The sequence below is a fragment of the Apodemus sylvaticus genome, chromosome 10, assembly GCF_947179515.1.
Source record: "Apodemus sylvaticus chromosome 10, mApoSyl1.1, whole genome shotgun sequence".
Classification (NCBI taxonomy): Eukaryota; Metazoa; Chordata; class Mammalia; order Rodentia; family Muridae; genus Apodemus; species Apodemus sylvaticus.
The window spans coordinates 24715893-24727960 of NC_067481.1; the positions used below are offsets into that span (position 1 = coordinate 24715893).

Genomic DNA, 12068 nt, shown 5'->3' on the forward strand with positions numbered 1-12068 from the left:
AACTCCAGGGTGTCATGGTTATTAGACCATACAGGCCCGACACTGTGGAGTAAAGGGGAACTGTATGAGGGCTGACTTGTGAGCACAAATCCCTTGGAGAAATCCATTTTTTTGTCTGTCTCAGATTGGCCTCGAGCTCGGGATCCTTTTTTCCTCCGCCTTCCAAGTGCTGAGATTACCGACGTGCATCACCACATCCATCACACACTTTTAAAAGACCTTTGTTCTCCCTTGGCTTTTAGCCATCTCCCTCAGGAGCTAGTATGTCTGCCATGTTTATAACTTGCAGGAAAGGCTCCTGGAGGCTCCACAAGGGTCAAGATCCTGATCCTAAGTTAACGGTCATTTTCCCTGTCAGAACAAACCATTACTTCCTGGTCTCCCCCCACCTCCCCTGAAAGAGGAGTCGGGACAATTATTTACAAAGATTTATTACAGCGTAGGAGGGGTTTGGAGGGGTTCAGGCCTGGAGTCAGGGAAGAAGGGATGGAACCAAGTTGCTGGGGTACAAGGGGAACCAGGTTCCCCCACTGTGTGGCCCCTCGAGGGACATAGAGTAAGTGCATTCCTGGCACCAAAGCACAAACAAAACGCAGCAAGCAGCCTCTGCCAGTCCATCTTGCAGGCACCCAGCAGGAATGGAACAATAAGGGAGGACATCCAGAATGTTGAGGCTTTGCAAAAGACCTGGGCCCTGGGTGAAGTCCAGAGTTGGGAACTCAAAGCTCCCCCACAGGAAGAGAGGATGGAGGTGATCTCAGGGCACCTGTAGGGTCTCAGTACCTCCTTTCCCCAGACCCTAGGGCTTGCCCTGTGGGTCTCCTGTGTCCAGAGGAGAGAATCTGGAGAGGAGGCTTGTGAAGGGTGAATATTTGTTTCTGGCCTTCCGAAGTTCCCAGTGTGTGCTCTCTCAATACCCCCCCCCCTTCCCACCGGGTAAATAGAAGAAAGACTGGCAGGCAAAGGCATTGGGGACTCTGGGCTTCAGCCAAAGCAAACACAGACCAGCCTTAGTCTTCTAAAAGTCAGAAGCCACAGCCCTAGCAGGTGAAAGACAGGGTACAAAGGGGGGTGGGGACAGAGTGGGTTTCTGGGGAGCACTTCCTTCTGGGAGATACAGGGCTCTGAGCTTCTGTGCCAGGCTCAGGGAGGGGTAGGATGCTGAAGCTCCTCTCCAGGCTCTGAAAGACAAGGAAAGAGGACTCAAGGCTGGGCTTGGCCCACGAGGTTTCCATCCGCCTCCCCAGCCCACACTCCAAAGCTCACCACTAAGTGTCGCTCTGCCTTCCGCTTGGTCTCCAGAGTTTCCGTCTCTCTGGGGCTCATCCAGAGGAGGTGGACGCTCCCAGGGCCCTTCCAGACCCTGGCCACAGGTAAGCTTCTGCCCCACTGTAAGAGAGGGCATACATACATACATACATACATACATACTACACTGAGTGACCCTCTGGTGCTGTCTGATGTCTTGAGGTAGAGCTTCTGAGACATCCATCACTGCTTAACGGGCAGACCACTGTCCTGAACACCTCTCCCTGTGATTTTGACTTAGTTCATGGGCACTTTTCCAAAGGAAATATTATGTAAGAAGACCGGTGTAGATTACCTTAGATAATCCCTTCTGGGAAGCTGGGTGTGGAGGCTTATGCCAGTAATACAGCCATTAGGAGGCTGAAACAGGAGGATTGCTTCCAGTTCCAGGTCAGCCTGAGATGCATTGTTAAGATTCAGGCCAACCTAGATTGCAGAATGAGACCCTATCCTCTCAAGAGGCCCAGAACCGGTCTCCAGACTTGTCTGGGAATGCAGGAAATTGATGCTGCTCCTTGAGGGTCCAGTCATGTGACTCACCCCCCCCCCCTTCCTGAGAGAGCAGCTTTCAATCAGTTTCCCATCTGTTCTGGGGTGGGGGTCTCAGAAGGAGCTCACGGAACTCTTCCAGCTCTCTGACACTTCACAGCCAGAGACACAGAAAGGAGACCCAAGGCTTCTTGTCTGGGCCTAAGAGCTGAATGGGAGCAGGAGACTGCTTGTCATTCCCATAAAAAACAGGTCCAAAACGTTTAATGAGCACCTGGCTAAGTAGATGAAGCACTGCCTTTTGTGGCCAGGCGTTGAAGATACAACCGTGGGAGGGGGTGAGGTCTCTCTGCCTAGATGTCTGGGGTCGGGGTCTGAGGTCTCTCTGCCTAGGTGTCTGGGGTTGGGGTCTTGTGTGGGTTTCTTTCTGGTTTTGCAGCCTCTTGTGTAGTTTTAGGCGCCTGATCTCCAGGCTGAAGTTAAAGTAGAGGTGCAGACCAGACTGGTTCTTAAGTCGTCAATTCTACATCTGGACACTAGAGGGCACTCTCCCACCCCATCCTAGGAGGCAAAAGACACCCTCTAGGGTCCTGGAGAGGGCAAATCAGTCAGCCTCCTTCAGCACAGCAGAGAGCGAATGCATGCATGTGAGGTTCAGGAATGCAGGAAAGGGAATGCTGGGCTTTCTATCTCTAAACCTCCTCACAATTCGCTTCCATGGGTAGAAAGTTCCTTTTGGGGTCTAGCCTCTGTGGTTCTGTACCTTGCCTTATCTTTTTTAGAGAGAGATGAACAGTGAGGAAAACCTAATCAGGTGAAGGGTTAACCAAGACTGAGGGATACCGGATCTCAGAAGCTGGCCATGAAAGGACATCCCAGGATTCTTCTGGAAGAGCCACAGCTGACCCACGGTAGCAGAACCCACAGACCACGGCCCCTTCAGCTTACCAGTCCCCCTGCCGCCCTTCAGGACCTCCGCCTGGCTGTCTTCTTCCTCCTCCTCCTCTTCATCTTCGTCCTCCTCCTCGTCATCCTCTTGTGGATACCCCAGCTCCCGGAGCTCCCCTAACTCATCCTCCTCCTCCGAGCCCTGGGTCTCACTCAAGTTGCTGATGGTCTGCAGGTGAGACTCCGCGATGCGCTGCACAGCTGGCGGAGGGGACGCGGGGAGGCAAGGGTCAGCCAACACGAAGGAAGGAGCAGCTCATGCGTGCCACTGAGGGAGAGGTGCTGTCCCAACGGGGAAAGGCCACAATCCACTCCGCAGAGGGTGGGCATCAAACTAAGGCGGGGGGGGGGGGGGCACAGGCATACATTCTAATCATATTAGCTCTTAAGCTGCTTTGAGATGCTGTCCTCCCCCCCCCCCCCCAAGACTGGCACCAGAAAACTCCCCTGCACCACAGGGCACCTGGCTGGGCAAGACCAGGCCAGCACAGCAACAGCTTAGCATTCCCTGGCCAGGGAGGCTCCCTAGCCAGGTGTCCGGTACAGGAAAGTGTTTGCCAGTGTCAACCCCAGGCAGAAGGTGCCAGGCCTATAGGCCAGAGCCATTTGTCCTGGCATTGTTCACAACGATCCATTTTGCTGTGCCTCCCTGCCCAAAACTGCCCAGCATTAGATGCCAACCCGCACCTCTTCCCCAGGCTCCCAAAGCAGGAGCAGTCCCAGACCCAAGGCCACAGCACTCTGCGGCTCGTAAAGTCCTTGCTGGGCAAGTGGACTGTTCAGAAGCAGTCCTCACAGTCGTGACCCACATCCCTAATCTCCCAGCTCCCTCTGCGGTGACCCAGAAAGCAGCAACACCCCACCACCACCACCACCACCACCACCACGAAGACCTGCTCAGATGCAGCCAAGGAAAGGAACAGCGTGGGCGGCTTCCCAAAGACGAAAAGCAGGGAGGGAGAACGGGATGGGCCGGGGGTTCTGGGGATTGTCAGGATTTAGAGGAACATTATTGGGTTAAGACTGGGATGGTGGACGGACTGGGGATGTAGCGTTTACAGGGCTCTGGGTTTTGTTTCTAGCAGAAGCCTATAATCACAGCACCCATAAAGTAAAGGCAAGAAGATCAGGAATGTATATGCATCCTCAGCTACATAGTGAGGTCTAATCTAGCCTGGGCTATATAAACAACCCCCTCAAACAAAACTAAACAAAAGGCTAGAGCAGGGCCAGCAAGGGGCCAGGGACTACAGGATTTTAGAGTACTAGAGACATTAGGTCCACTGCCCTCAGACTCTTTTCATAGGCCAGTGGTTCTGGGCTACTTAATCCAACAGTGGCCCCTCCTCTCAGCAGCCCAGGGGGTAGGTGGAAACCTCCCGTGCCTTGAGCAGGGCCATGTACTCCTGCCAACTCAGGGACAGGCACAGAAGGTGCATTGTGTGTGCCCAATGCCCCGCCCTGCCCCCAGCTCCCAAACTACCTCTTCCTGCTGCCTGTGGGTAAGCTACCCAGGCAATAAAATCTCAATAAATTGCCCTGCCCTAGCCTTGGCAAAGCTTCACCTTGAGCCAACCCAGAGAGCTCTGACCTGACCTCAATGCACCCCCCACCCCACAGCTCCCCCAAGGCTTAGTGCTGTCTACCCTTCCCGGAGGGCTCCTGAATCCTGCCCTGCAAACCCAAATCCTGCCAGACACTTGCCCTTGCCCAGAAGGGGCTAAGCTTGCCAAACAGCACCGTCTCAGTGCAGAAGGGCCTCTGGGCTGGGGGAGCGGCAGGCAGGCAGGCAAGCAGTCGGGGGAGGAGAGTTATTTAGTTCGTGATCCAAGGTGCTGGCAGGTGTGTGCAGTGCCTCTGCTCCCCCACCCCCACCCCGTGAGCTCATGTTTGCATTACTAAGTCTCTCGTGCCTCACTGGGCCTTCCTACAGCACTGTCTCCTCTTACCTATGTCTGGGACCCTAAAATCCCCCTAACCCAAGAAGTCTTCCTTGTTAAGAGTCAAGAACCCAGCAGGTGGTGGCCCTGCATGCCTTTAATCCTAGCACTTGGGAGGCAGAGGCAGGTAGATCTCAGACTTTGAGGCCAGCCTGGTCTACAGAGTGAGTTCCTGGATAGCCACGGGTACACAGAGAAACCCTGTCTCAAAAAAAAAAAAAAATCAAGAACCCCAGTATAGCCCTCTCCTGACTCCTTTCCACATCCCTGTGTCTGTCTACCCAGATGCTTTAGATACAGCCCCCGAGAGGCTGGAGTAGACAGATCTTTGGTCAACCTTTGGTTGACTCTGGCCCTAAACTCTACCTCAGCCCACTCCCTAAGTGTACAACCAAAGCCAGGGAGGGCTGGACTGGAGGTGCTCTTGAGTGTGTGAGAGCCGGCCTCCATCCCCAGCACCTTCCTCAAAAGGACCCCCGCATATTCACCCAGCCTAGAGTGGAGGAGATGATGACAAGGCAGATTGTCTTAAGACAGAGTCACATTGTGTATCTGGAGTTAGCCTCAAACTCACTGAGCATGACCTCAAACTTCTGACCCTCCTGGCTCCATCTCCTGAGTGCTAGGCGTACAGGCACATCAGCACACTTGGTTTATGTGGTGCTGGTCCTGGAAGCCAGGGTCTCGCGTGTGCTATACACACACTCTACGCCCCAGTCTCAAGGCCAAGTTCTTGTACTCCTTGGGAATATGTCACTCATCTCCAAGCCTGTGTTAAGCCCTTCTACACACCCCTCCGGGAAGTCCTTGCACACTGCCACTCGCTATAGCTTCCTTCCTTCATGCTCCTGTCTTGGGAGAAGGAGAACACCCACTCCTCTCTCCGGTGCTCCCGGCTTCTCTCCTGTGCTCCCAGGCTTGGCAGGCAGGCTGACAGGTGCACCTGTTGACCTTGGCTGCTGGGAAGCCACATTAAACCCACCCACCTCGGGGAGCTCTAGGCACGTGCAGTCCCATCCACCTGCCCTCCACCCCAGGAGAAGGGACAGGCCCCACAGGAAAGGCCTCCGGTGGGGGTGGCAGGCCACTGGCACCCAGCTAGGAAGAGGCCCTTGGCTTGTTCAGTGCGCCTGCTCTTCCTTCAGGTGTGTCTGCCACAGCTCCCTGGCCAGAAATCAGGTCTCCTCAAAACCTGGCTTCACACCGCCAGCCCCTCTGCACACCCCACTTCTTTCCTGTCTTTTCTGATCTGTTGATTCCATAAGCCTTAGCTTATGTCCCTCCTGCAAACTCTCCCTCACCCTTAGAGGCAAAGGGTCCTAGAGGCCAGGGACCAAATCACTCAGTTTTCATTTCTGTATGAGGTGCGGTCTTGCTGTGTGGCCCGAGCTGGCCTAGAAACCACTGTGCGGCCCAGGCTGATCTCCTGTCCATACCCAATCTTCCTGCCTCTGCCTCCTAATTGCAGGGGCTGTGGGTATAAGCCATCAAGTGATTTTGTTTTTTGTTTTCAGGTATTTTTGCTTTGCTTTTTGAGACTGGGACTCCCTGTGAAACTCTGGCTAGCCTGACACTCTCTCTATAGACCAGTTTGGCCTTGAACTCACAAAAATCGGCCTGCTTCTGTCACCAAAATGCTGAGCTAACAGACCTCTGCGTCACCTGTGCGCCACATTAGGGCTGTAACCCAGGGCATGCTAATCAAATGCTCCACCCCTGAGTTACCGTGTGAGTCTCCCAGTTTTCATCTTATTTTACCCATTACCCACCAGTGAGACCTGGCAATATGAGACAGGAGTGACACCTTTTAACCCAGGCAGAAAAGCAGAAGCAGGACGCAGGAGGCCAGGATGCAGACCTGCACACCAGGAGTGGAGCGGCAGGGAAAGCAGGCAGTGAGCGTGGCCCAGCAGAGACGCCCTAAGAGTCTTTCACCTCAATGCTTATTGTCCTGTGGGGCTCCCCAGCTCCCCCTTGCAACCCCTCAACCTACTGTAAAGATGCTAGCTGCCCTTCCCCCACTCCTGGGAATCTAAGAAGGAACAACTCTCCCAATTCAGGCAGAGGGCTGGTGGCAGTCCTTCCCAGCTGACAGTTCCTCTTCCTCCGCCATGTTCAGGGCTCCAGGAGACCATAGATAGATGGAGGGGTGGGGTTAGTACCTTTCAGTGATGGGGGCGTGTAGGCACAGGGGTTGGGTCTCTTCGACTTTGGGTGGTGCCCCTCTCCAGAGGTTCTCTACAGGAAAGAAACAGTTGAAAGGAGCTCCCCCAGACACCCTTCCCTTCCCCTCCCTCCACTGGGACAACTGACTTGGACAGCTGACAGCACGGGACACCTAGGACACCTAGATAAAGTCCCACCCCTATTAGCAGAAGCCTGACTCCGAGCAGGACCCTCTCTTGGTTGTGGGCACCCCACCCCAGGCCACCCCACCGAGAGAGAGGATGACACAGAAAGGGATCTTTCCAGGGAAATGCAGTTGATATGCTAATATGTCCTGTGGTGGCCTAGGTTGGCTCTGCAGATGATATCAGTCTACCTGACCCCAGAGGGCCCAACTCAGTGTCCTTCCAGCTGCCCAAGGAAACTAACCTGGTGTGGAGAGGCCTCCTCTTCTGAAGAGGTCACCAGGCATACACCAACCATGACCAAGGAGGAAGAGAAAAAGAATCAGGTTACTTTCCCCAAAGCCTCGGTCTCTGGGACAGCAAGAGTGAGCCCTTTCCTCCTGCTGCCAGCAGGTGCAGAGAAAATAAACTAAACCCAGCTGTGCTGGCCTTCCAGCCTTCCAGTCTGCAGCCTGTCTCTCTTTCAGAAAGGCACCAGAGTTGGCGTAGGGAGCAGGGAAGGCCCTACCTGGCGAGGAATGCTCTGAGACTCGGAACAGCATGGCAGGGGTTGGTCTCCGGCGCCGGATCTGGGGAGATGGAGAAGAAAGGAAGGATAAATGCCCTGTGGACACCCCACCATTGCACTCAGCCAGCTGGGAGCTGGGCTTTGGAGTCCTCAGGGAGCCTGGGAATCAAAGGCAACTAGAGCTCGCTCACTGGGCTCATGCAATCGCTTTATTTTACAAGGATAAAAAGTCTGGGGCTTAGAGAGGTTCAGCAAAGTGCCCAAGGTCACACAGCACACTGGGTCCAAAGGACTAGAAAAACCATGCCTGCCGGGACTGACTCCTAGTCCAGATGTGGCCACACGCCACACTACTATACAACTCTCTACACACCAAAGCTGGAGGCAGCTACCACAGCTTGAGCTACCTATGGCCTACCCCCCAAAGGTCAGCTCAAGGGCTTCAGAGCAGCTGGACTAGGCCACAGAGGAAGTCTGAGCCAGTACTGCAGGCACTCCCACCCTGACCTGAGGCTCGGAGTGTGGGCCTGAGGCTGCAGACACTGAGGGTCTGCTGGAGTCTCTGCAGGTTAGAGTCTGGGTCCACTGGCACAGTCTTTCTCAAGCTGTGGAATTTATCACCCAGTTCTCTCGAAAATAAAAAAGGGAAACGTGTTCTCCTTGGCCACCCTCGCTTGGCAATCAGACCAACCGTCAGTTAATTAGGTCCCCTCGGCGCTCCAGGGGAATAGAGAGAGGACCAGGTAATTGAAGCTGACGCAGTTGCTACCAAAAGCTGCTTAGGCCCAGGCCTCAGCCCACCCCAACCAAGCACCCCAAGAAGGGCTTTGACCTCCCTCTTCAGAGCCCTTGACATCTCAGCAACAGGTGTCTTTGCTAGGCCGAGGAGGAGAACGGACCTCTGCCTCCACCACTCTCCCATAGGACTTTGTAGGTCTCCCAACCCTCAAGGAAGAGATGCCAGTTTACTCCCTGGGGTTGCAGCTCCAGGTCCTGATAGCAGAGAGTATTCAGAACAAGGTTTTGGGGACCTCCCCGCCCCCACCCCAGACTAGGCTAACAGGGTGAAACTCTGATTCTCTAGACCATGAGTGGTTGAAGTGACAGCCTCAGACACCAGAGCTGTTTGTGTCCATGGGGTGCCACTAGGGTGATGTGGTCCCCGCGGGAAAACGACTAGCCTAGCAGGGGCTATGTAAGAGTCAAAAGGGGAGTCCGGCGAACAGATTGTCTCCCGACGCTCAATGCAGGAATTCTCCCGCCCAAGATCGGCTCAAAGGTCCGGGGAAAAGTTCTTAGGAGTCGCCAGCAAACTTCCCGTCCTGTGGGGCACCCCGCTGCAGCCTAAGCTGGGTCCAACGTGGGACTGGCCGGACTGTGCTGGAGAGGGGGGTAGGGTCGGGGATGTGTGCTGGGGGTGATACGTGGATGGGGCGCGGCCCCTCTTACCATCTCCACCTGTCGGGGGTCGAGCTGGCTCGGGGGCGCGGGCACAGAGAACTGGATCTTCTTGCGGTCCTTGGGGTCCATGGCGGGCAGCTGCGCGCTCCTGGGGTGTCTGGCTGAGCCGGCTCCGCTGTCCGGAGCTGCGGGTGGCGCGTGCTGCGCGGAGGAGGAGGGGGAGCACTGGCCCCACACCCAGGGAAATCCCGCGCTCCACGAGGGGAACGCGCGGGGTCCAGGAGGGCTGGGCAGAGGGGCTCCGGTGCAGCGCCCGGCTCAGCGTCTCCAAGCCAGGGCTCAGGGTCCCCGAGCCTTGGCTGCGCGGTACTGGTTTGGGGCGCGGGGCTCCGGCTGCCGGCCTGAGCTCTCCTTGGGTCTCGGCGAGCTGCCCTCGGCCTTGCTGCACCAGCTTCTGTCTATCCCCCCCTTCGCCTTCTTCCTCTCCCTGCCTCTGCCGTTACTGACTGCACCCCACGGGTTCCAACCCTGGGGTCCCAGCCCGTCCTCTCTGCCAGGGACTGGCGCCCAGGCTTTAGGAGGGAGGGCTTAGAGGAAAGCGGCCAATGAGCATCGAGAAGTGTGTTCTCCCAGGGCTGGGAGGAGGGTGTGGAGTGCGAGCCAGGGCTAGGGGAGCGGCCCGGGGGCCCCCTGCCGTCTCCCCAGAACTCGGCGTTGCATTATTGATGGAGTCCAGCGGTGACGCAAAGGGGAGGGGGTAGGGACAGCTGGAGCCCGGAGTCTGGCCTTAACCACTTCGGGCCTCCGGGACGTGGAGTTTTAAGGGAGACTCGTGAGGTCGAGAAGAGAGTGCCAGCATGTCACGCTGTGAATGGGGGTGTCCTAGAAAGAGTGTGAGAGAGGTGTGCGTGGGAGGACACCTGTCAGTCATCGTGTGCAAGTGAACGCCAGAGGCCTGGAGCGCTGTAGCTGGGGAGGGTGGGGGTCGCTGCGGTGTGAGCGTGTGAGTCTATGTAAGTGTGTCAGAGTGTCAAAGATGCGGGTGTGAGTGGCAGCGTGTGGGAGGACTGCGTGTGTGCGGAGGAGGGTGTGGGTGTGGAGGAGGATGTCAGAGACTGTCAAGGTGATGGGCAGGCGGGTGCCAGCTTGTGGGGGGCCTGTGCAGGAGAGGGGCTTGAGGCTGTGAATGTGAGAGCAAATTCCCTAGGGGAGTGTGTGTGTGTGTGGGGGGGGGATGAGTCCCTGCCACAATGTACCCAGAATTCACGTGCCTCTTGCTTTTTCTCTGCAGCTACTGGGGGAGGGGACAGAACGAGGCCAGGGACAGGGTTGGGGGGCTGCCTTCCCAGTACACGTGCCATCACATGTGTGGGCTTGGTGCTTTGGGGAACAGAGCTGGGGGTGTGTGATCATTCTGAGGTGCCAGTCTCTTCTACAGATGTGTGTGTGTGTGTGTGTGTGTGTGTGTGATGGAGAAGAGGGGCTACTTTGTGGGTTAAATACCCTTGTTTATCTGTTGTCCAAGCCCTTGAGTCTCTGCTGGAGCTGGCACCACCTTCTGTGTGGGGCTGGCGAGAAGGACTGAGTGGCTCTCTGTAGTGCCCAGAAGGGGCGTGTGTGGACCTGTGCCTGTGCGTGCCCTCCTGGGGTTCTGTTTGTGTTGGCTGTCCTCTCTTCTGGTCACTCTTAGGCCAGGAACAGCAGGAGCCCTCCCCACCACACCACCAACTCCACCGGCAACTTTTCCACTCCCAGCCCAGCACTCTGGCTCCAGCGGTGTAACGGAGGCCAATGGAGCCTTCTGGAAATGAGGCCAGGGGCTTGCAGCTCTGCCCCAGACTCAGTGCCCTCTGGGGGAAAGAGAGAGAGCAAGACAGCAGGTCTAAGCTTTGCTCTTGGGAATAGGATGTCCTGGTAGACAGACTCCACATCCTCCAACCTAGGCCTGGCCACAGTTTGTTGACTTACATATTTTCTGGGAAACAGCTCATGATAGGTCGCTGTCCCTGGGACACGGGCGTCTCTGCCAGTCCCTAAATTGGCCCAGGACCCCTCTTCCAGAAGGGGTTTGGTGAGGAATGCCAAAGTCAGCTTGTTGGTATACTGGGAGGATAAAGAGTTACATGGCCAGGCAAGCCACTGAGCAGCCTTTAGGTCAAAGTGGGGGAAAAAGACTGGGGTTCCCCTGCTGGGGTGTGTGAGGAAGGGTATGTGACACTCAAAGGGGGCAGAGGACAGGAATGAGGCTGCGGCCCCCAGTGGTACCTCAGTGCCCACTGGAAACTTCTGGGGACACGCTGGTTTGGCCTGAACACCCAGGAAGGATTAGGGAGACGGAGCACAATTTATTCCCAAAAGATGGACTTTTGGGGACAGCAGATGACCTTCAGTTCTTTGCCCGGCTCTGTCCGGTATAACGCCTCTGGCTCCTCAACCATGAAAAGGGAGGAGTCATGAAAGGGAGGGAGGGAGGGAGGGAGACCCTGGGGCAGAGGACCTGCAGAGGGAGAGAAACGCAGAGCTAGGAGGGACAGAGGGCGGTGGGGGGTCGGTGACGGAGAGAGCCAACAGAAGAGGACCCATGTGAGAGATGACACAAAGGGAAGTGGAGGGGACAATGCCTTATGACAGAAAGGCAGGAGACAGAGATGGAGAGAGAGTAAAAATAGCTCCGCATTAAGATAATTGCAGCTCACAGCTCTGCCCTCCGTTAGGAATTAAATGAGGTTTTATTACTTTGAATTTTCTCTCCTGGATCCTACGCGACTTCTCAGGAACTTGGGGAAAAGTTTTTGAGGTGGGCGGCCAGGTGGCGGAGGCTGCGTGGGTGACAGAGAGGAAGGGAACAGGGAACTGGGGAGGGAGGGCCAGGGGCAAGGAGTGGGAAGAGGCTGGCGGGGGCGGCGGAGCCTAGCAAAAGGTAGGGGAGGGGGACTGGACAAACAGGTAGGAGGGCTGAGAAGCCAGCGTGACTCCCATTCACGTCGCCTTGGAATTAATCATATGCAAATGAGATGTAAAAATAATATACCATTCCTGGGTTATTATGCTTGAGTTAGAAGAACAGGCAGCTAAGTCCAAAGAACAATTTCAAGACCTCGTTTGACTTAATTCCTGCTCGCT

At 55.8% G+C, this 12068-nt stretch overlaps 1 protein-coding gene across 1 annotated transcript; it reads right to left on the minus strand.

Annotated features, from left to right (window-relative positions):
* Positions 1 to 442: 442 nt before the first annotated feature.
* Positions 443 to 9469, minus strand: Ppp1r1b (protein phosphatase 1 regulatory inhibitor subunit 1B). The gene is made up of 7 exons (XM_052195518.1): positions 8994 to 9469; positions 7545 to 7605; positions 7281 to 7303; positions 6848 to 6923; positions 2746 to 2946; positions 1267 to 1389; positions 443 to 1181 (listed from the first exon to the last, which is right to left on the minus strand). The coding sequence occupies exons 1-7, from the start codon at positions 9072 to 9074 to the stop codon at positions 1144 to 1146; spliced, it is 603 nt and encodes a 200-aa protein (XP_052051478.1). The 5' UTR covers positions 9075 to 9469; the 3' UTR covers positions 443 to 1143.
* Between the last annotated feature and the right edge of the window lie 2599 nt (positions 9470 to 12068).

What these genes read in the sequence shown, in the direction of transcription:
- Ppp1r1b (XM_052195518.1), bottom strand. Translation starts at nt 9,074, where the DNA reads ATGGACCCCAAGGACCGCAAGAAGATCCAGTTCTCTGTGCCCGCGCCC. An exon ending in ACCCCCGACAGGTGGAGATG is followed by an intron (nt 7,606 to 8,993) that starts GTAAGAGGGGCC and finishes CCATCTCCCCAG; the next exon opens with ATCCGGCGCCGGAGACCAAC. An exon ending in AGGCAGAGCGACACTTAGTG is followed by an intron (nt 1,182 to 1,266) that starts GTGAGCTTTGGA and finishes CTTGTCTTTCAG; the next exon opens with AGCCTGGAGAGGAGCTTCAG.